Below are 19,979 nucleotides of genomic sequence, written 5' to 3'. Positions count from 1 at the left end.
TGGCTTTTATTACTCAAGATAAAGTCATGTTAGGTCAAAGTGTTTTGTGAAATCCTGTTAACCTAAACTGTGTAACTGAGTGAGCTCTACTCATGTTGATTAGTTCAGCTTGGTGACATTATCTTGCAGTTTGAGTGAATATCCCTTTAAGAGACATTAACTTAATGTTCTTTAGTTCAACAGAACTGTTGTTGTGGGTGATGCAAAGCAAATCAGGAAGTGTTGTTCAGTGTTACACGTTTGAATACAGGCACAGTCCTGCCTCAACAATATGAAGCAGACGCTGAGTGAAGCCCGAAAGGTTTAAATGTAAGTGTGCTTTTAATACATTTGTATTCACTTCTGGATTAAAAACAATGAAAGATAAACATGTTAAGTTTGTCACTTGGCTTTGGAGAGATAACTGCAGAATTATTACTCTATCATGACCTTACATTTGAGGATTATACAAATCAGATGATGTATACACGAATGAAATGTGTTCTATTTTTCTGCAGGACTGCCAAAGTAGTTTGATATACATTGTAATGCTTGCAGTATGTTTATGATGATACAGTTCCTCATATAACACTTAAATAGTGGCTTTCAACAGCACTCCGCATAGTGAGGGGGTCTGTATAAATGTGCACAACATTTAAATCATACTATATGTCGTGTAACTAAAAAACAACTGTATTTAGGGGCACAAATCTGTCAGCATGAATACACAAAAACATGTTTTTTTTTAACCTAAAAGATGTCAATAGTTGTTACAGATAGAATCCCACTGCATCTACATATGTGTATGAACATAGACTGTATGTAAGAAATACACAGTGACTTTTTCCTGTTGATTGCAACACAGCTCGGGGTTATTGTACCATGAGGACTAAGTTCTCCGGTAAGGGACAAAAGTATTTGGTCTTGTGGGCGGGACAAAATGAAGAAGGAAGTGCACACTGGGTTGTCCTCAACTGTGTGTTTAGATCTTATCTGTCAAGAGAGTTTGTTTACAGAAGAAACAGGAACATATTTATGTTCACATTTAAAGACTGTTGGCGGTTTTTGAGAGCAGAGTAAGTGACCTTTGTGCGGAGAGGCTTGTAGCAGCTGTTCCGTACTGAAAGGGTAATGTTGTGTTTCTAGCTTTTGACAGTTAATGTTATTCAATCAAGTCTATTGTTAAAAGATTAGACATGTGATCATAATAAAAATAGCTGCATGAGATATGTTGCACAGATGTTATGTGGTTTATTAAATAGAAGCATTCATATCCATTCCTGTATGCAGACTGATCACGGTTCTGTGTGTAATATCACCTCTGCTCAGGGAGATTGGGGCTAAAACACAAATGCACGCAGAGCTCTTGGCAGCGTACAGCACTCTAATTTACTGAGAGGCTCCATGTGCCACATCCACATGAGCGCTGTCCGAAGGAATTTTCCCACACAAAAAGAAAGACCATTGAAAGGACCTTCTTTGTAGCTCTCTTTTGTGGGCATCCTAGTGTATCATCTGTCTGTGCACACATTCCCTGGAAAACTTGAATAACCACTTCTGCTTTTTGTTCTGTTCTACTTTCAGAGTGCATCGTTTGAGAAGATTTGAAGATGTTTTTGTCATTGGCTTCCGTCATCTCTCTTTTGGCTGGCATTATTCCTGCTGCCCATTGTGGGAAAGTTCTGGTGTTTCCACATGACGGCAGCCACTGGGTGAACATGAGGGTGCTTGTTGAGGAGCTGCACTCAAGGGGACACACTGTGACTGTCATCCGGCCGGCAGACAGCTGGTACATCAGTGATACGTCTCCACATTACAATACTATCACAGTGGATATGGACGGGGGTGCAAATGAAGATTTTTTCCGCCTCTTTGTCTCTGAAGTTATTAAAATCAAACGAAGCAAGGCATCTGCATGGACCCGTTTTGCCTTAGACATGGAGTTAAAAGACAAATTCTTTGAACTACATAAGAAAGTCTGTGAAATGGTCGTGTACCTATTAGAAAATAAAGACATAATGAAGTCCATTCAAGACGCCAAGTACGATGCAGTTTTAACTGACCCAGCAAATGGAGGAGGAGTAATGCTGGCTCACTATCTCAGTTTACCGCTCATCTTTAATGTTCGATGGACTGTTCATGGTGAAGCCCATTTTGCAATCGCACCCTCCCCGCTTTCATACGTTCCTCTCCCACCGTCAGAATTAACAGATAAAATGACCTTCTTTGAGAGGGTCAAAAACATTGTCTTTTACATCATGAGGATGCATTTGTACAAACAGGTAGTTGGGCCACATTATTCTGCATTGTCCAGCCGCTACTTTGGCCCCGATGTGGATTACTTCTCCATGTTTCAAGCTGCTGACATCTGGCTGATGAGAGTGGACTTTGTGTTTGAGTTTCCTCGTCCCACCATGCCTAATGTTGTTTATATGGGAGGGTTCCAGTGCAAACCAGCAAAACCTCTTCCTGAGCATCTGGAGGAGTTTGTGCAGAGTTCTGGAGAGCATGGGGTCATCATCATGTCTCTGGGGACTTTGATTGGAGAGCTTCCCCATGACCTAGCTGAGGAGATCGCTGCAGCGTTTGCTAAACTACCTCAGAAAGTCATCTGGAGATACAAAGGTGCCAGACCAGCCACTCTGGGCAACAACACTCTGCTAGTGGACTGGATGCCACAGAATGACCTTTTAGGACATCCGAATATGAAACTATTTATCAGTCATGGAGGAACAAATGGCATATATGAGGCCATATATCATGGCGTTCCAATTGTAGGCATTCCCATTGTGTTTGATCAAGCAGACAACCTCTCCAGACTGAGAGCTAAGGGCGTCGCAAAGGTTATCGACATTTCTGAATTGGACAGCAAAACATTTCAGGATACCATCCAGGAAGTCCTGAATGACCCCTCCTACAGGTCAAACATGCAGAGACTCTCCAGGCTGCACAAAGATCAGCCAATGAAGCCGCTGGATACCGCCATCTTCTGGATAGAGTTTGTCATGAGGCACAAAGGTGCAGCTCACCTGAGAACAGAGTCTTACAGACTGCCCTGGTACTCCTACCACTCTGTAGATGTGATTTTGTTCCTGGCTGGAGCTGTGTTGCTCATGCTGTTCACTTTTGTCCTTTTCATCCGGTGTTTGTGCACTACAATGTGTAAATCTAAAGTGAAACGTGAGTAAGCATTCAAGGGAAAGGCATTGTGCACAGAGAATACATTCATATGAAAATAGAGATGTACAGACTGCCCTTGTTTTTCTACCACTCTGTTAATGTGATGCTCTTTTATAAATAAAGTTAAGGTAGGAAACACAATCAAATCTGATTGAATTAAATAGGGTTTTCCTAGCCAGTTTTACTAATATGTATTGAAAAAGAACAAAAAAAAAACCTTTCCAATTGGTTAGAAAGATTGCTCTGATTCAAGAAAATAAAAGCCAACACATCTTTACAAACCAGTGCTTTATAAAACTTTATTTTTTATTAAGAAAAGAGACCATGCTGAATTTTAGGGCTGATTATTTTATGATTTGACCAAATTCTTACTCTTACTCTTTGTTCTTGATAAGCAAATATGCAAATATACAAATATGTATATTATACAGGATTTCCCCTAACTATGGGCTGTGTTGACACGTACACTATAAAAAACACTACCCTTTATCACTCCCTCTTTTGACCTTCCCCTCGTGAAGGGAAAGCAAACATGAGTGTGATGATTAAAGGATTAAGTCCAATTCTTAATGTACCCTCCACACTTGATACAGAGAGTAGGTCTTGGTAATGAGATGAATGAAGAGGATATGTTTGTATAGATGTCCATCAAGTCTTTGCTTTTATGTAACCAAAGTCTGATTTTAAAGGTCCTCTTTTATGTGAAAGCTGTGAGCTGCACGTTGTTTTTAGTTTGTGTAGTTTGGACCTGGAACCAGTTTTTCAATTGTGTGTAAATCTCCTTGTCCTATTCTCACTTCAGCTGTCCCTTAATAATTTAATGCTGATATGCCTCTGGAGACTTTTGAAAGTGAAATTTACGATAAAAAAAATAACTGCACATTTGCCAAATTACCTCTGAAAGTCACAAGGGTAATAAACAAGAACATTTACCATCATCTCAACAGTTGCTCATGTAAGAAAGTAGCTTAGGAAAAGAGTCCCAGCCTTGATTTCTAGGCGATGAATATGACGCCCTGCTGTGTCTACAAGTGAGGGGGACGGGAGTGGATAAATACAACAACTTCCTCAAGGCCAAACAGGAAGTCCTGAATAACCCCCTTCCACAGGATGAACATGCAGGGTCTCTCCCAATTTCCACGCTTAAATGGCTTAACTTGCACTTGGGCAATAACATGAAATCGGAGCTACAGTACTGCTGTATGTGTCAGTTAAGGCAGACATCTCCAGGCCGTTGAGATCTGCCAATAAATCCTTCAGACTACAGTCTTTCAAGATGCAGGCTTTCATAAGGAACAAAGGTGTTGTGCACCTGAGAATCAAGACACAGTCAATGCATTTCTCTGGAGATTTCAGGCTATTTCTAGCAGGTGTTACTGAATATTTTTGCTCTATTTCTTGTTCAGTTGTGTAAGTCATTAAGTGTCTGGGAAAAAATATAAGCCTTAAGTTGAAAGGATACTCCAAACGTTAACATGCATTGCTTTAAATTACAAAACCACAGTATGAGTATGGTAGTATTTGTAAAATGCACTTGGAAACAATCTATTAAATGATATTATGACACAACTGTTCAAATCCCTGAGGGTTTTTCTTAAATAAATAAATTCTTTATTACAAAACAATTAAAAAAACATACTGTAAATACTGTTACATAATTTGGTTCTACATGCTACTATTGGCTGGTTGCAGCTATGATACAGGTCATCATGTACATAGTTTTACATCTTTAGCTGTCAAACAGGAGGATCAGTTTAATCTGAATTAGATAGGATTTTACATGACGGGGTCCGACCACAGTGAAGTGAAATTTCACTGTGGTCGGACCCATTTTCCTCTTTGGCCTCTCAACACACATAAAACGAATCAATATTTAATGCCTGGTGGATTCCACTTGGGTCAATTTCGATCCTTAAAAAGGCACAAGGCTGTTTTGAATGTATAAAGTTGAAAGTAAGAGAGCAGCACTGCATCGCTCGTGTCTGCTGGCTGTGAATTCAAGTCCAGTCAACACACAAAATGCACCACGGTGAAATATCACTCTAAAGGATAGTTTGACATTTTGTGAAACATGCTTATTTACTTTCTGCTGAGAGTTGGATAAGAAGATCAATACTTCTCTGTTTGTCCTGTAAATATAAAGCTGGAGTCAGCAGCCAGCAGAAAGACGGTAAACAAGGTGAAAGACATAATTCAAAGTTTTATGGGGAGCTATGTCCTCGACTATTTGTTGCAGTTATTTCCTGGACCCTCCACTGGTTGCCTGTCAACTCCTCCAATATGTAATGGTCCGTTAACATAAGTAACATAACCCCCCGATAACACAGTAAATTGTTGTTTTGTCCCGGGTTAAAGGTGCAATGTGTTACCTTTGGGCTGTTTAGGGCCCCCCTATAACTTACTGAACTGCATGGCTAAGGTCTGTAGTTCCACAATAAACGGACAAACAATAGCGGTGTCTCTCATCTCATATAGCTCAAAAACAAAGCATATTTCCCACAATATCAAACTATATCTTTACATATAAATAAACCAAATGTTCCTATTTACTTCATGGGGCAGCATCACTGACCATTCATAACCTTTGTCCAAATTGTATAGAGGGGAAATACTTCAACAACACTTATTGACAACAGTGATAAAAACTCACAGTAAAGTCTGTTCAGGTTATTTACAAAGTGTCCATGCCAGCAGGGTGGGTGTGTTGGTCCTCTCATGATGTCCTGGTCCGTAGAGAGCTCATCCTGAGCACCGTGAGCTCGGCTAGATCTGCATCCTGCATCACCTCCTCCTGATGGCAGCTTTCTCTGATGACATACACTACGAGACCCACACAGATGAAAATGAGGAGGACTATGCCTATAACCTGGGGTACAAAAGAGTTTGTTTAGTAAGCATCCGGAGGAAATGCATATTTCTGATTAACACATTGTATACTATTATTAGTCTCGAAGGCTAATGGCATTATAATCTCTATAGTGTCTACTCAGGGGCTGTGTTTTCCACTCCACTCATCCTACACACCCTTCTGTATATAAGAAAAAATTTAACTCACCTGAGAAAAAACAAACAGCTGCTGCGAGCGGAGCATTAGTTCTTGTGGGGTGACATCTCCCTCGCTAATTGGCTCACACCACTTCTGCGGAGCTGCTTTGTCCACTATTACAAATCTACCCTCCCAGTCTGTCATAGCACAAGCAAAGTACTGGCCATCGAGGAACAACAAAATCAGCCACACGATAGCTGGAACGAAGCTGGAGAGGGAAACAGTTTTCCTGCACCACGTATCACATCTGCATCCTTGAATGATCAGCATCAACGTGAAGGCCATGACGGCAGGAATGATGAAGAAGGCTGATGAAAACACTCCGTTCCATGTAGGGTTGCAAGGACACTCAAACTCCAGCTCCACCAGCTTCTCTAGTCCCATGAGGATGAAGCCAAAAGCCACATTTGATACCAGAGGACTGTTGCTAAGTTCATTTTTCAGCCTGGTAAGCCATTGTTGTCTACTTTCCATACTAGATTGACCGAGAAATGAAGACAACCGCTGCAAAAAGCCCAAAAGAGGGTCCACCGTTGTGAACACATTGGCAACAGCTAAGTGATGCGTAATTAACTCATCCAGGGGTAAGTTTTCCCCTCAGGCCAAATGCCACACTTCCACTCTGATTGGTTTTGAACAAAGGAGGGTGTGCCGACGGCTCTGACATTTCTCTAGCTGATTGGTCTGCGCGAGGTTTCAGGTGGGGTTACATTTTAAATGTGGTCTCTCATGGACAAATTGGAGGGAGGGCTGTAAAGTGGAGGGAAGTTTGTTCTGCAGTTGAGCACAGACTGTCCCTCTGCAAATAGTGTGGCCAAAAACATGCATGGACATGTAGCTATTTATCAAAGGGCAAGGTTTTTACATGGAAGAATCAAGTTACAGGCCCACTTTTTTACTCAAACCTAACACACGAAGGAAGTGTTACTATAAAAGCACAGTGAGTTTTTAAAAAATCAACAAATTAAACTAAAAGCCTGGTTATACATCTGTACCGTCCTCAGGTGTTTTTTGGATAATGTGTTAGTATAGTAGCCATTAAAAAATGAATACATGCTGACTGTTGATTTCACCCCAAGTGGCCACATGAGGTCACCCACGCTGCAGCACAGATTAACGGCAGAGGGGATTACAGGAGGCCATGTTGAACTTTCAAGGGGGATGTGGTACATACAGTTTGAGAACACCCAGGCCACCGATGTGATGACATAATTTATAAATGACCTCAGCGAGCTCAAGAGCATCACCATAATCTCCTCACATTAAAACCTGACAGGAGAAAGTATTTAGGCTTGGAATGATGGGACTGGTGAAAACTGTGGCTGGATCGCCTTCAGTTTGTTTGCATAACCAGTGCCAGTTTTTTCTTTTAATGAAACTACTCCAATATTGACAGAAGAAATGTAACCTACAGGCATATGTGCTGCATGGTTTGTGACAAATCCGATTTGACTGGTGGAAAACGAGCTGACAGTTTATAGGGACATTAATATTGCAAGTGATGTAGAAAAAGGGAACCATAGGCTATTACTGTAGACCACCAGTGCAGTAAATACTGTATGAGCAGAAAAAAACCTGCACTAAATGGGAGATTTTGAAAACCATTTAGTTTAATAAGTGGACCAGGAAATGAAGGCAGATAATAGGAGTTCACATCAATTGCATGCGTACTACAGGCTATGTGTGTGTGTGTGTGTGTGTGTGTGTGTGTGTATGTGTGTGTGTGTGTGTGTGTGTGTGTGTGTGCGTGTGTGTGTGTGTGTGTGTGTGTGTGTGTGTGTTTATCCACGGGCATGCGCGTATAGGGCACGCGCAGCTCTTCGTTGCTGAGTCCTACCAGCATCTGTTCCTCTTCTTTTTTGTATCGGAACACACACTTATGTTTCGGCTACATCACATCTCGTGGGGAATAATTTGTGCGCTATACTTTTATATTAACCACCGAACCGTGACCGCCAGAGCGCAAATGCGCATCGGTCTGCGCATCTTTGAATCTACAGAACTACACTGTGGACAATCTCCCTGACATCCCCAATCCGACGAGGCTTCTTCACCGCCTATGGCCGCACATCGGCATCCCTGAGCCGCTGGCCTCGTCCCGGACCTTTCACCCATCGCAGTCCCCAGAAAGTCTTTGAAACAGGGAGGCGTTTTTACACATTTTTTTAAAATTATCCACCGCTGACATTTTTTTTTAAAGAACCCGGTGCTATGCAGGGCCCATCTCTCTAGATCTTGTGATTAATACACGATCTCTCCTCCCACATTCGTCCGACCGAGACCCTAGTCCTCTCTTCGAGCCCCAGCAATGCATCCTAACGCAGTGATACGGGCGCTGGTCCTTTTGGGGAACTTGATGCTGCCTTTCATCTCGGCTCAAAACGGTAAGAAAAGCAGATGTGATCCTGATGTTATTGTAAACATCGCGTTGAAGGAAAGTGACTTGACTTGTGTGAGGACGCCCGAGCGAAATTTAAAAGACTGCGTTAAAGCTACTACTGTAGTTTCACGCATCTCGACAAAACAAGGCCAGAGTAAGACGCCAGCAAATGTGATAGAATATATATATGAACGCAAAACGGAACTCTAAATGAATACACCAGGAGGAAACTGACGTTGTTGTGATTTTTGTGCAAGGTTATTTCCTATCAACTGTGTCTGTGAGTGAAATATGTTATCAAATATGATTTAAAATACACTATTGCTGGGAACTGAAGTGATGTTTGCACATGCATAGCATTAGTTCTGAATATTTAGAATCAGTAGTAGCCTATGGGAAGCCTTAGGCTGCATGCCAGTGTGCAGTGTGTTTGGTTAAAGGGGGTTGGGTTATGTGTCAAGCAAGACTAACCTGCTACGAATGCTGATCCAGTAATATATTATCTACACCCAACACAGGATTAAGACTCGCCCAGTGTGTGGAACTAGGTCTACTGTAAATACCAGGCCCATAGTGATCACAGTTTTTTGGACTATGAGCATGTTTTTTGACCCTTGAGTGACACAACCAGTCCACTATAATAATACATTTTCTGTCACACGACCTTAAATGGATCTTTCTCCCTTGCCTTACTGGTTCACTGTGATTATTGCATTACTACATGCATGCAGAGATAAAACCCCTATTTCTTTTTGTGATTTTAATGCAGACTTGTTGTTTTCTCTATTCTTAATATTCACAGCCAGGGAATATGGAATTTGTTAACATAGGATTTTCAGTTGTGACTTTGATTTCTAAAGTTCACTGTGCATTATTCATACTAAACCTGACATTATTTGGTTTAAGTAAATGTCAGTAGCATGCTGTTGGGTGTTCCAGGCTGCCCTCCTCTGACACAGCATGTCCTTACTTCAAATTCTGTTGAATCACATCACCCAGAGGGGCACACAAATCAGCGGATATAATTCATGAGATAAAATTGTTATCTTTTAAATCTTTCTGGGTTTTTATTCTGTTCGGGTCCCTGAGCAACTCTCATGTGATTGTGAAAATGTTGATGCTTTAATTGGATAATTGCTGCCTGTATTCATATCATTTTTTAGGAAGCTACCCACGTGTCAGGACATCTGCGTTCCCAAATCAATATCACTGACATGATCTAATCGTCTTTCGGAGAAAAATAAGGCAGGGATTTATCTGCATACTTCAAATTTTAAATCTTAATCTCCACCTCGACTCTGCTGTCGGATAATCGGACACCCACTATGCAAGACTTAATAAGAAAGTCATCCTTAGGAGAAGGTGGCGTAAAACCTCACAAAACTGCCGTACATGTGTTGGATCTATTTCGCATTATTTGAATTATTTCTGACGATACAAACCAAACTTAGCATTATCCATTGTAAGAGTTTGCACTATTTATTGTATTATGTATTTCTCTGCAATACTAGACAAACAATGTGCAGAACTAGCTCCCTACGTATTCAGATTATACAATAAACCCACTAAAACACCACAGCAGTTATATAACAAAAATATTATCCTCTGAATTCCTTTCTTTCTTGTTAATTTCTCTCAGGTGCTTGAAGTGTGAGCAATCTGGAAAATCAAATACCATATAAGCCCTCCATTGTTTGATAAAGCTCAAGCAAAGGCATTACAAACACTTCCTGTGGCCTCTGCCCGGGGTTGGTGCCCACTCACTGAGGCCCAGTTAACGACAGAGAAGCACACACACAAACACACACACACTGGACTACACTGTTGGAAACAGACTGGTGCCACACTGTCACCAAACATGTGGATGCTCTATCTTTATGACATAGAAACCCTAAAGTCATAGCTTATCTGCAAATTTCATTTTCAGTAAAAAGGCTCTACATTCATCTCTGGTTTGATCACATTTGTAATAAGTGTCGGATGAAACAGCGTTGGTAATATTCTGGTATTTGCTCACATCGCATGCATCCAAAAGCCATTTCATTTCTCGCTGATGTTTCAGTATGAGGTTAATAAGTGCATGACTTCTTATGCAATCCTAGATTTCCCTGTTATAATACAGAGTTCAGGCAGTGGCATGTGGGAGTATAATAATTGTAAGTGCATGAGATGTAATCACTGTATCTGAGAAGAGGGAATTCATGTCATGATTTCTTCATGTTCAGGGAGAAGCAGGCTTACTATAGGTGGCCAGTCTCTGCGACAGATATTTGGAGGACTGTAAATAGCATCCGTCCATTCTGCCTCGTTTCTATTTTTACCACCGAGACACAGCACTGAGAACTGTGGCTTTAAGGTCCTTTTGTGAAAGTGAATTCATTAACTCTTAATGGACGGCCTCCTTGTGCACAGCTGCACAGCCTTCTAAAGACTCACTAGGTGACTGTGAAGCGTCTAAACTGAGGGATGATGTGATCTTTATGCAAAGAAAATAAAAGCATCTGAGAAGGTGGCTGGGGCTGACCTAAGGAATTGCTTTTTCTGTATTATGTAAGTTCCCCACACGAAGCATGCTCCTGCTGCCAACTTTGTTGTTGTTGTTTTATCGCTGCTTGTGTGAATCAGAACATCAAGACAAGCTTTAGAATAATGAGCTGACACTGTTACCTCTATGTTAAAAATGAAATATTTATTCTCGTTTTCTCTCATTTAAATGTTAGGCTAGCAGCTGCCTAATTATAAAGATTGGTTCTTGTTAGGTTTTTGTTCAAATACAAGACGTGATCCAGAGAAAGCGTGCATGAATTGCAATATGTACTGCAATTATAATATACTGTGGCCCTTCATTTCTTCTCTACGTCACTTTTGCATTATTATCAACATTGCATTTTAAGTTAAGCTACATACCATTCAATCAATAGTCCTATATGATGCAGCAGCTCGTCCATTATCATGTATTCGTACAAGCTCCGGACAGAGGCACATTTCTGAGTCTGGAAAATATGGTGTAGGACTCAAGCCAGCTCTTACACTGAGTCACGCTTTCCCACTGTGAAATCTGATATGGACTGCACTGATTAGGAGGAGCATCCCAAAGTATAAAACACACTGCAGGTTTATTTGTCCAGGGAAGGTTTTTGCTGAGCATGCATGCTGTTTCTTTCAGCACCACCCTGCTTCACATTCATACAATTACACACATCCACAGCTGGAAGTTTCCCAATTTGGACACAGCCCTGCACTGGCGGTTCTGCCGGCACAGCTCAGGTTAAGTGTGCTGCACAAGAGCAGTTCAGATACTCAAAGAGGGCTCTTTCATTTAAACCTGGCCCATCTTTTTCCCGTCTGCCTGAGTATTTTAACTAATATCCTTGCAGACACAGGGTTGGTCCTTCCAGCTGATACCCAGCACACCAGGGTCATTTAAGTTGAGGAATTATATTACTTGGCAGTATGTAGGAGATAGCATTTTGTTACTTGGGCAAAGAACACTTCTGTGTGGTTCTTGTAATTTTAGTGTTATTTCGATGATCAGTGTGGCATGACACATCTGTCTCCGTGGTTCTTAGGTTTTACATCAAATCATTTGAATTCCCATGTTATGACCTCGGAAAGAGAAATAGGAAGTGCTCGGTGGTTGTGATTAGAAGATGGGATTAGAGCATTTCTACTCAGCACAGGGGTTATTGGGATTTAAATCTCATTAAACTGTTGCCTCTCTCCTGTGGTCGGAATGACAGACTCACGTATTACCAGCAAAAGGGAAATGGTTGCCTCCTATGTCGGAAAATTCCGCTTTGCAAAGACTTTTTGTCACATTGCTCCACTGCAGTTACATCAAAAGGTAAAATAACAGCCATGTCATAAATTCAGCAAGGAAAACTATAACCGCTCTGTCGCGAGTGTATTCAAGGCTATACATCATCGCAGCCTCTGTGACACATTTAACCGCACACCACATATCACACCTACAAAGTGTATTGTAAGTTATTATAGTTGTTAAAGTTATATTACGTAACTTCTATACATTGAATACCATTTCCCCAGAATAATATTGCCACTATTGATGTCACTACATTTGCTGGTAGGGACATTACATGGCCTTCTAGCCTTATAAAATGAATTTAACTGCACAACAGCTGCTAGCAAAGACAACAAGGTCAGCAATGCCTGTAATTCATCATCGTGTTGAATTAATAACTGGAAGTCACATGGTCATCCAAGGCTGATGGTGTTTGTTTTCTTTATGAAAAGTGTCATGTGATGTAGGCGTGACGAATCAGGGAGGGACCAGTGGTGACTGTTAAAATGTGGGTGTCATCGTCTTCAAAAGTCTCCGTAGAAGCTAAAACGGAGTCAGTAGCATTTCATTGTTAGGGGTGGCAAAATAGTAGCCTGGTAATACCAGCCTGTTTGACTTCGATTCTCTCCGGCATACAGTCTGGAACAGCGTCATTGGATTTGGATTACTGTAATGGGTGGAAACGTGTCTGAATTTAAAATTGGAGTTCCCTTAACCAATCACTAACGTTTGGTAATGACGTATGTTATGCGCCGAAGGGCAGGCTCTGACCTGACGCTTCCTACTTCCGCTTTCACAGTAGTAAACAAATCGCTACCTGAGAACATGGCTGTCAAAATGGCTGTCAACGACTTGTGTCGATGTTGTCAATGTAACCTAAGGATTCAGGGGGAAATTCGTTACTCGAAACAATTATATATCAAATATATAGCTAGTAGCGTCTCTTCCTCCGTCGCCATTGTTGAACTACAGACTAGACTACAATTCAAACTCGGCACCAACTTCGACGTAATCGCTCTCAACCCCACCCCCTGTTCGCTGATTGGACCGATAGAATTCTGAGTTCCAGCAATCGTACGTAATGAGTCGTTGTCCAATCTCACTTATGCCTTGCACAGACTACACGACTTTCAAAGTCGTACGATCGCTTGCTAGTTCACACTACACAAGTCGCTCGGGAGTCTTGAAGTCGTTGTGGTGTGCACACTACGCGATTGAACGGCGACAGGGGGTCACACACTACACGATGGCTGTGTTCGAAACCGCATACTACATACTACATACTTCCATACTCATCGATCAGACAGTATGCAAAGCGTTTACAATGCAGCATACTACATGATAACCCACAATGTACTGCGCTCCTACTCGAGCCGAAATCAACAGGCTGAAGCTGATTTCATTTTAGCTCTAAACTCTTTAAATATATCACTTTATCGACATTTCAAACATTTTTAGGCGAGAAAGTAGCCGTTTAGATCCCCAGTTTAACGTTAATTTGTCTAAATACCAGCTGTTTACAATTTTGTTCAGACGAATTCGGAGCTACTCAAGCTAGCCGTAGTGAGTAACGCACTTCCGGTCATTTTCACAAAAATAAAACACCCGTTGCCCTTTATTATCCGGAAAACCATAACGACAGAATCTGTGCTTTTACTTTGAAAACGGGAAGCGAACCTACCCTCGATGTAGCTAGCTTGAAACCGCCGTTTACCTTTTTAATCAACTATAAATCCAAAGACAGATAGCTAATGGGACATAATATACAACATAATATAACATACCTCAGCCTGAAAATTGGAGGGAAAAATTATATCCGTTATATTTTCAATCGCTAGGTAAATTTACATCATTGAGCAACAAAGTCGTTGTGAATTGAATAATTTCATAAAGTTTAATAAATAATCTAATTTAAAAACTATATGTAGGGTTAAAAACTTATTTCATTTATTAATTAAATAATTGTTCCTAAAAATGCTTAAAAGTTCAATTCATAGATAGTCTGACAAATTCATATTAAATTGTTTTACATGTGGCTTCAAGAGGGCCATATTGCAGAGTGAATCCCCATGTTCCTCTGTTGCGCCTCTATTTTAATGGAGATGACACCAGGAAACTTCCGTGAGTCCCTGGAGAGCCTCATCCAGCTCGTGGCAGACATGGGGGAAGTCCTTTGAGGTCCTGGTGTTTCTCTACTGGTTATGTATGTCACGTCACCGACGTCACATTGCGTTGCATCTTGGGTAATTTGAGTATGAGTAGCAAGCTCGTCATGCATACTCAACATTATGGCGAATCTAGTATGGCATCCGGGAACTTCTCGCATACTCAAACTCGCATACTACGCATTCGCATACTCAAAATGACGTCAGAGTTAGTATGAGTAGTAGGCAAGTTTGCGGTTTCGAACACAGCCCATGAGAAAGGACCGCAGGAGAAATCCCCCAGGAGTCTGTCTGGTCTCCAAACTACGTTTTCTCACGAATACACGCGAGAAGTGACACGGGAAATGACGTGGATTTCGAACCTTATTATGTTTTACCAGAGAACTTTTAATATTGACGAGAACGTTCACTCTCAAAACCGTTCCGGTATGGTACTGCACCTGGGGGGCGCTGGTGGGCCAGTGCAGAATGAATGTGGTCCTATGGAGCCCCACCCATAGATTCCTACATTTCTTTGGATATAATTTTTTTTTAAATCACTGCTATAGTTTTTTAAACATGGAATGGATAATCCTCACAAACGACACATAGCTAGTATTTTATATTCGCTTGATTTTGACTAAAATTAGGTTTTTGTAAATCGGATGACGTCATGCGTGATAAATTGCTTTACGGCACCTTGTGTCTCTCCTTCCCTTTCCTTTCCTTTTAATATCGAACATACGCTCAAGGTAAGAAAACAAACACATGCTCGTAATCAGTTAACTTTCAAATTTATTTTTACAATACAATGTATGTGTGTGGTAGGATCAGTACATCCAAAGTTGACCATAATCAAATAAAAAAGTTCGATTGTAATGTCCTTTCAGAGTCCTCCTTAAGAGCTTTCTTCTTCTTCTCTTTTAACGGCGGTTGGCACCTTAAGAGCGTTGTTGATGTTCTGTGGACAGGTACCACAAAGCGTATTCTTCGGTCGTAACCAGTCGTGAGTTCTTCATTGACCAATCGGCTTTCATTAGCCAGATGCTAGCAGAACCTGGGTCGCAACTGCCCAACCTGTAAGAAAACAAAAGGCTATGACCCCCAGATTATTCCACTTTTGACGAAAAATCCCTGTCGACCTCTCGGAAACCACAGTAGTATTTTGGATTTTGTAGACGATATGCTAGGAGAATGATGTAGCTAGCCGCCTAGCTCCATAGGGGTCCATGTATTCTGCACTCGCCCGCGATCGCCCCCTAGGTGAACTGCAGCCAAATTCGGTACAATGGGGGTGAACAGAGAGTGAAGGGGCTTTCCGTAGACGGGCTTTGGTTTTACCTAGAAACTGTCAATAAGTTACTTTGCTTAAGCTTGTTAGCACATCAGCTAACGTTAACTTTAGTGAATTGTGTAGCCTAGCTACAACTTAAAACAGTTCAAAATCAGGTTTCAAACAGCTGTGTCGACTTGTTGTGTTGGACAACGCTTCTTCTTCTTTTTAGAAAGTTGTGCAGCTCCTCCCCGGGGCTTTTCCTCACCCTGTGTCTTGCGCCGGGGACGCTCTCACCTCGCGCTTGAGCAGTTCACACACACCGATCAAATGCCGACTCGTCCCCGAGCTCCAAAATCCGTCTGGGAGCGGCCGATTGGCCTAAAAATCGTGTAGTGTGAACGTGGCATTACAGGAGCAAAATGAAATTGGGCGGAAGTACGTAGGCTGGTATAGCCAGGCTAGTACAATGGTGTGGATGCTGAGCAAAAACGTAGCAAAAATTGTGCATTTTAAAACGATTGGGTGTGGATGTGTGAGTGTTTTTATGAATTAGCTTCCTCATACCAAAGCCAATTTTTTTTACAGAACGTGACAGCTGATGTTAATTTAGCAACTACCTACCCCCCATGCATGCATTCTTCTACATTTATTTAAGCATACATTAGTATTGACACATGCAATTCATCATAGCAAACATTTGAAGTAAGAAGCAAAAAAACTGGTTTCTGTAAATACAGAAATTACAGATCAGGTTATGTGCTATGGCAATTCATTTTCAGAGGTATACAAATATGTCCATTTGAATTCGCAAAGTTTACATGTTTTACACACCAAGGAGGAATTCAAGTTGAGCCTTTAATTCATGGCTGTAAAAAAACTATACCCTCAGCCAGATACAATTTGTTTTGTGGCTTTTGATAGGGCAGGGCAAGTCACACCTTATTTCAGGTATGAGACACTTGTTACCTTAAGACATTTCCAGGACGGCTCTGCCCAAATTCAACCCAGCAATCTTTACAAAGTTGAAATGCAGGCTTTACATTTTACCATCACTAGGTTAAACCTTACTTTGTTTGAGTAAAACAAACTAAAACCTTACCAACATGGTTTTCCTGTGAATTGAAGTACAGTATGTAATATGGTAAACTATACCAATGAAATTCACTGTACTTTAACAGTGTGTTAGGGATATTAAAATATAAACAAAGGTCAGAACTATTTGATCTTTTCTGATACAAATGACCTGGAAAGGCGCACCAGTGTGTCACAGTGCCATGCAGGTACAACAAATATGCACCTGCACCCACAACTCAAACACACACAACCAGCTCAGCAGCCCTAAGGGGTTTCCTACATTCTCTGGTTGTAGGACGGGAGATGACTCACTCTCGGGCTGCATGGTGGTGTGTGCGCGGCTAGCTGTCAGTCCTCAGGGGAGCTCCCATCTCCACCTACATGAGTGGAGTATGTAGGCCGTAATGACTGTGACTTCCACTTAGACTTAGAAAGAGTTTGTCACAGAAAAAGTGGTTATTTTGCGATGCTGTTGTTCACTTGTCATAAGGGAGTAAAGTGAGATAAATCGTGCAATTCAGGCTTTGATGGACTGTATTTTTTCTTATTGAACTATCTCCGACAAACCACCTACTCAAGATAATGTTTGACCCCCTTGGTTAGCATACAAGACACCATAGCAACTACGCATCTACACGCATTGAAATGTAGATGTAAGCCCTATTTTGAATTCACAAAGATAGTAATACAATGTTTGTTCCTGCAATTGTTTCACCAACATATACAACACCACTAATGTGCATTACTAATATTCTCTTTAAACTTCACTAGAAGCATTTTGTTGGTCTTGCAAATGTGCAACTTACAATACATTTCAAATCAATTCAAGCAGGAAGGATTACGGTAGTTAAAACGGAGTCTCCCCATGTTAGCTCTGCAAGCATTAGCAATTAGCAATCGTTAGCAAACCAAGCAAATGGCAATACATACCTGGCCATGTAAGGTTGCAATTATTACCAAGAAGGACCAAGCAACTCAGTTTCCAGAGTGACATATTGACCCTGCAGACAGCAAGTATTTAGTACTCAAAAGATAGGCTTTAGGTGTAGAACGCAATGGATGTAGGCATGATGAACATTTCTGCAGACTTTACAGGGCTGTCAGGTTATAGATCCACTTGGGCCTACTAAAACTTAAGTGATGCTTTTAGTCTTTTTTACTGTCCCTACCAGCATGCAGGAATCTCCCCCCTTATATATACTGTATACAAACAGACCATTTACTTTTTAAACTAATGGTTTCATGTTTTATTATTTATTTCGGAACTTAAACTTTTTTTTTGTTAACCTGTATTTAGAGGTGAATTAGCAAGGAACTATTTTGATTATAGCTTAGTTCTTTAAGTCCTTTACCAATAATTGGTATGTTTCTCAGTTTTATGAATCTAAGTTGAATATATTTGAATTTAGTTTCATGTTCGGACGGAAAATCCAATTTGAAGACATCTTCAGTGCCATACAAAACAGCAGAGTAACAGAATCGCTTGTTGACCAGCGCAAAGAAAGGCGCTTCTGGTGTCAACAACCAGGCTAGTGCTAATGTAGCGCGGTGCTACCACAACCAGTGTGAACTCCGGCTCTGTGAGATTACAATTAAATAAAAATGAATTAGGACCTGCTGTTTGTTGCACTGATGTCTACTTACAGGAAACTCTTCCCACCACACAGCTGTTCATCATCATTATTTATAAAATGAAATGATGCATGAGATGAACTCTGCTCATATTCTTTCTGTCCCCAAGTCTCTGAGCCGTCCACCATCCATTGCGCCTCTCTTTGTCACTTCTTGTCTCCCAGCACGCCTTTGAAATGAATGAGTACCGGCTGGCTGCTTTGTGTTTTGTTTTCTCTGCCAGTATAAGCTCACTGTTTAAACAGCACGAACACTGGTGTGCTCATTGGCCAAGTGTTGCCTGTAGTTTGTTCTGCGAGTATTTCTCAAGCCTCTCTGAGCCTGAATTTAAATTAAATCATTGGTTCTTCATTCTGATTTAGCTTGCCATCACTTCGGAGGACATTCATTCATTTTTTTATGCATTACTGTGATTATGAGTATTTATGCGAGGCTGAAGAAAATTAGCTGTGCCATGTGCCGGTGCTAATTTACTGCCATACCCATAATAATGGTAAAGAATGCCATAGTAAATGTTCTGTCAGATTGAAATATTTCTTTAACAGTGTAGGCGGGCGGCTAGGCTTGGATTCACCCTCTGGGATTATGTGGTGAGCTTGATGGGCACAGATGTTTCCACAGAAAAGAAACACATGCTAATTACTCTGCATATCTCTAGGCATCGCACATAGAAATGCAAGTTGTAAGCACCAAATATCCTCAGAAACATCTCCTAGCAGGAAAACTACAATTATTATAATATTTAATCACTTAATTCTGCCCAGAATTTTCTCGTTCAGATTTTGAAACGGCTCTTCAATCACAATCTGGTGGTTAGCAACAGTCGGTAACCGTGGTGTTAACAATAATTCATCTATTGTGTATTATTATTGTTTGTATTTAGAAAGCCTTTTTGCAACCAGGGCGCGCAGAATAATGTACAGTCAACATAGTGAATGGTCTTTATCCACAGCTGGCAGTTCAACTTTTAATTAATATATATAAATGAAATGTAACTGGCTTCATTATGAGGGTGAGCTGAATGCAGTTGTTTACACTCGGGCTTCCACAGGCTTATCTCTGCTTACGATACATTACTTTGAGCAGGGCAGACAGATCTGGGAGGGCCTGTAAGCTGTTGTATTTAGAAACAACACAGCCTGACACTCAGGAGACCACAGACACTTTGTTCCTTCTCCTTTACAATATTCAGGGCAGATTTAAGGCAATGTTTTTTGTTTTTTTTAAAGATCCATCTAGGCACATGTGGTTTTCAGCTGACAGGCCAGATGGGGGGGCGGGCAGAGAACAGCGTCTGTGGTCTAGGTGATTTGTCACCAAATGAGGTTCACTAAAGCTGACATTGCGTTGTTGGGCTACCTACTGAAGTGAAACCGGGTCATGAATCAGGTGCAGGCACAGCATGGTATACTCAGAGTTGTGGTAATAATGCTGCATTTCATATTTGAATAGTGTTTCATATTCCA

General features: G+C 41.1%; 3 protein-coding genes across 6 annotated transcripts in view; 2 read left to right on the top strand and 1 right to left on the bottom strand.

Annotated features, from left to right (window-relative positions):
• Positions 1-135: 135 nt before the first annotated feature.
• Positions 136-4,097, top strand: LOC134863024 (UDP-glucuronosyltransferase 2A2-like). Of its 3 annotated transcripts, none has more exons than XM_063881243.1 (2): positions 136-309; positions 1,564-4,097. In XM_063881243.1, exon 2 carries the CDS (start codon positions 1,590-1,592, stop codon positions 3,165-3,167), a length of 1,578 nt encoding a protein of 525 aa, XP_063737313.1. In that variant the 5' UTR covers positions 136-309; positions 1,564-1,589; the 3' UTR covers positions 3,168-4,097. The 3 variants fall into 3 exon arrangements, with proteins under 3 accessions (XP_063737313.1, XP_063737314.1, XP_063737315.1); XM_063881244.1 differs by lacking the exon at positions 136-309 and adding an exon at positions 933-1,055; XM_063881245.1 differs by lacking the exon at positions 136-309 and adding an exon at positions 960-1,107.
• Positions 4,098-4,511: 414 nt separating this feature from the next.
• LOC134863026 (calcium homeostasis modulator protein 6) lies at positions 4,512-6,775 on the bottom strand. The gene is made up of 2 exons (XM_063881248.1): positions 6,215-6,775; positions 4,512-6,025 (listed from the first exon to the last, which is right to left on the bottom strand). The coding sequence occupies exons 1-2, from the start codon at positions 6,677-6,679 to the stop codon at positions 5,873-5,875; spliced, it is 618 nt and encodes a 205-aa protein (XP_063737318.1). The 5' UTR covers positions 6,680-6,775; the 3' UTR covers positions 4,512-5,872.
• Positions 6,776-8,014: 1,239 nt separating this feature from the next.
• Positions 8,015-19,979, top strand: part of nptnb (neuroplastin b) — a 29,056-nt gene continuing 17,091 nt past the window's right edge. For both annotated transcript variants that reach the window (XM_063881662.1, XM_063881660.1), the window contains exon 1: positions 8,015-8,589. In XM_063881662.1, the coding sequence (XP_063737732.1) occupies positions 8,514-8,589 (76 nt within the window). In that variant the 5' untranslated portion in view covers positions 8,015-8,513. The remainder of the gene's footprint in view (positions 8,590-19,979) is intronic.

Source organism: Eleginops maclovinus, chromosome 4 (genome assembly GCF_036324505.1).
Source record: "Eleginops maclovinus isolate JMC-PN-2008 ecotype Puerto Natales chromosome 4, JC_Emac_rtc_rv5, whole genome shotgun sequence".
Taxonomy (NCBI): Eukaryota; Metazoa; Chordata; class Actinopteri; order Perciformes; family Eleginopidae; genus Eleginops; species Eleginops maclovinus.
This window is presented reverse-complemented; position numbering and strand designations above follow the sequence as displayed.

What these genes read in the sequence shown, in the direction of transcription:
- LOC134863024 (XM_063881243.1), top strand. Translation starts at nt 1,590, where the DNA reads ATGTTTTTGTCATTGGCTTCCGTCATCTCTCTTTTGGCTGGCATTATT.
- LOC134863026 (XM_063881248.1), bottom strand. Translation starts at nt 6,679, where the DNA reads ATGGAAAGTAGACAACAATGGCTTACCAGGCTGAAAAATGAACTTAGC. An exon ending in AGCTGTTTGTTTTTTCTCAG is followed by an intron (nt 6,026 to 6,214) that starts GTGAGTTAAATT and finishes TTTGTACCCCAG; the next exon opens with GTTATAGGCATAGTCCTCCT.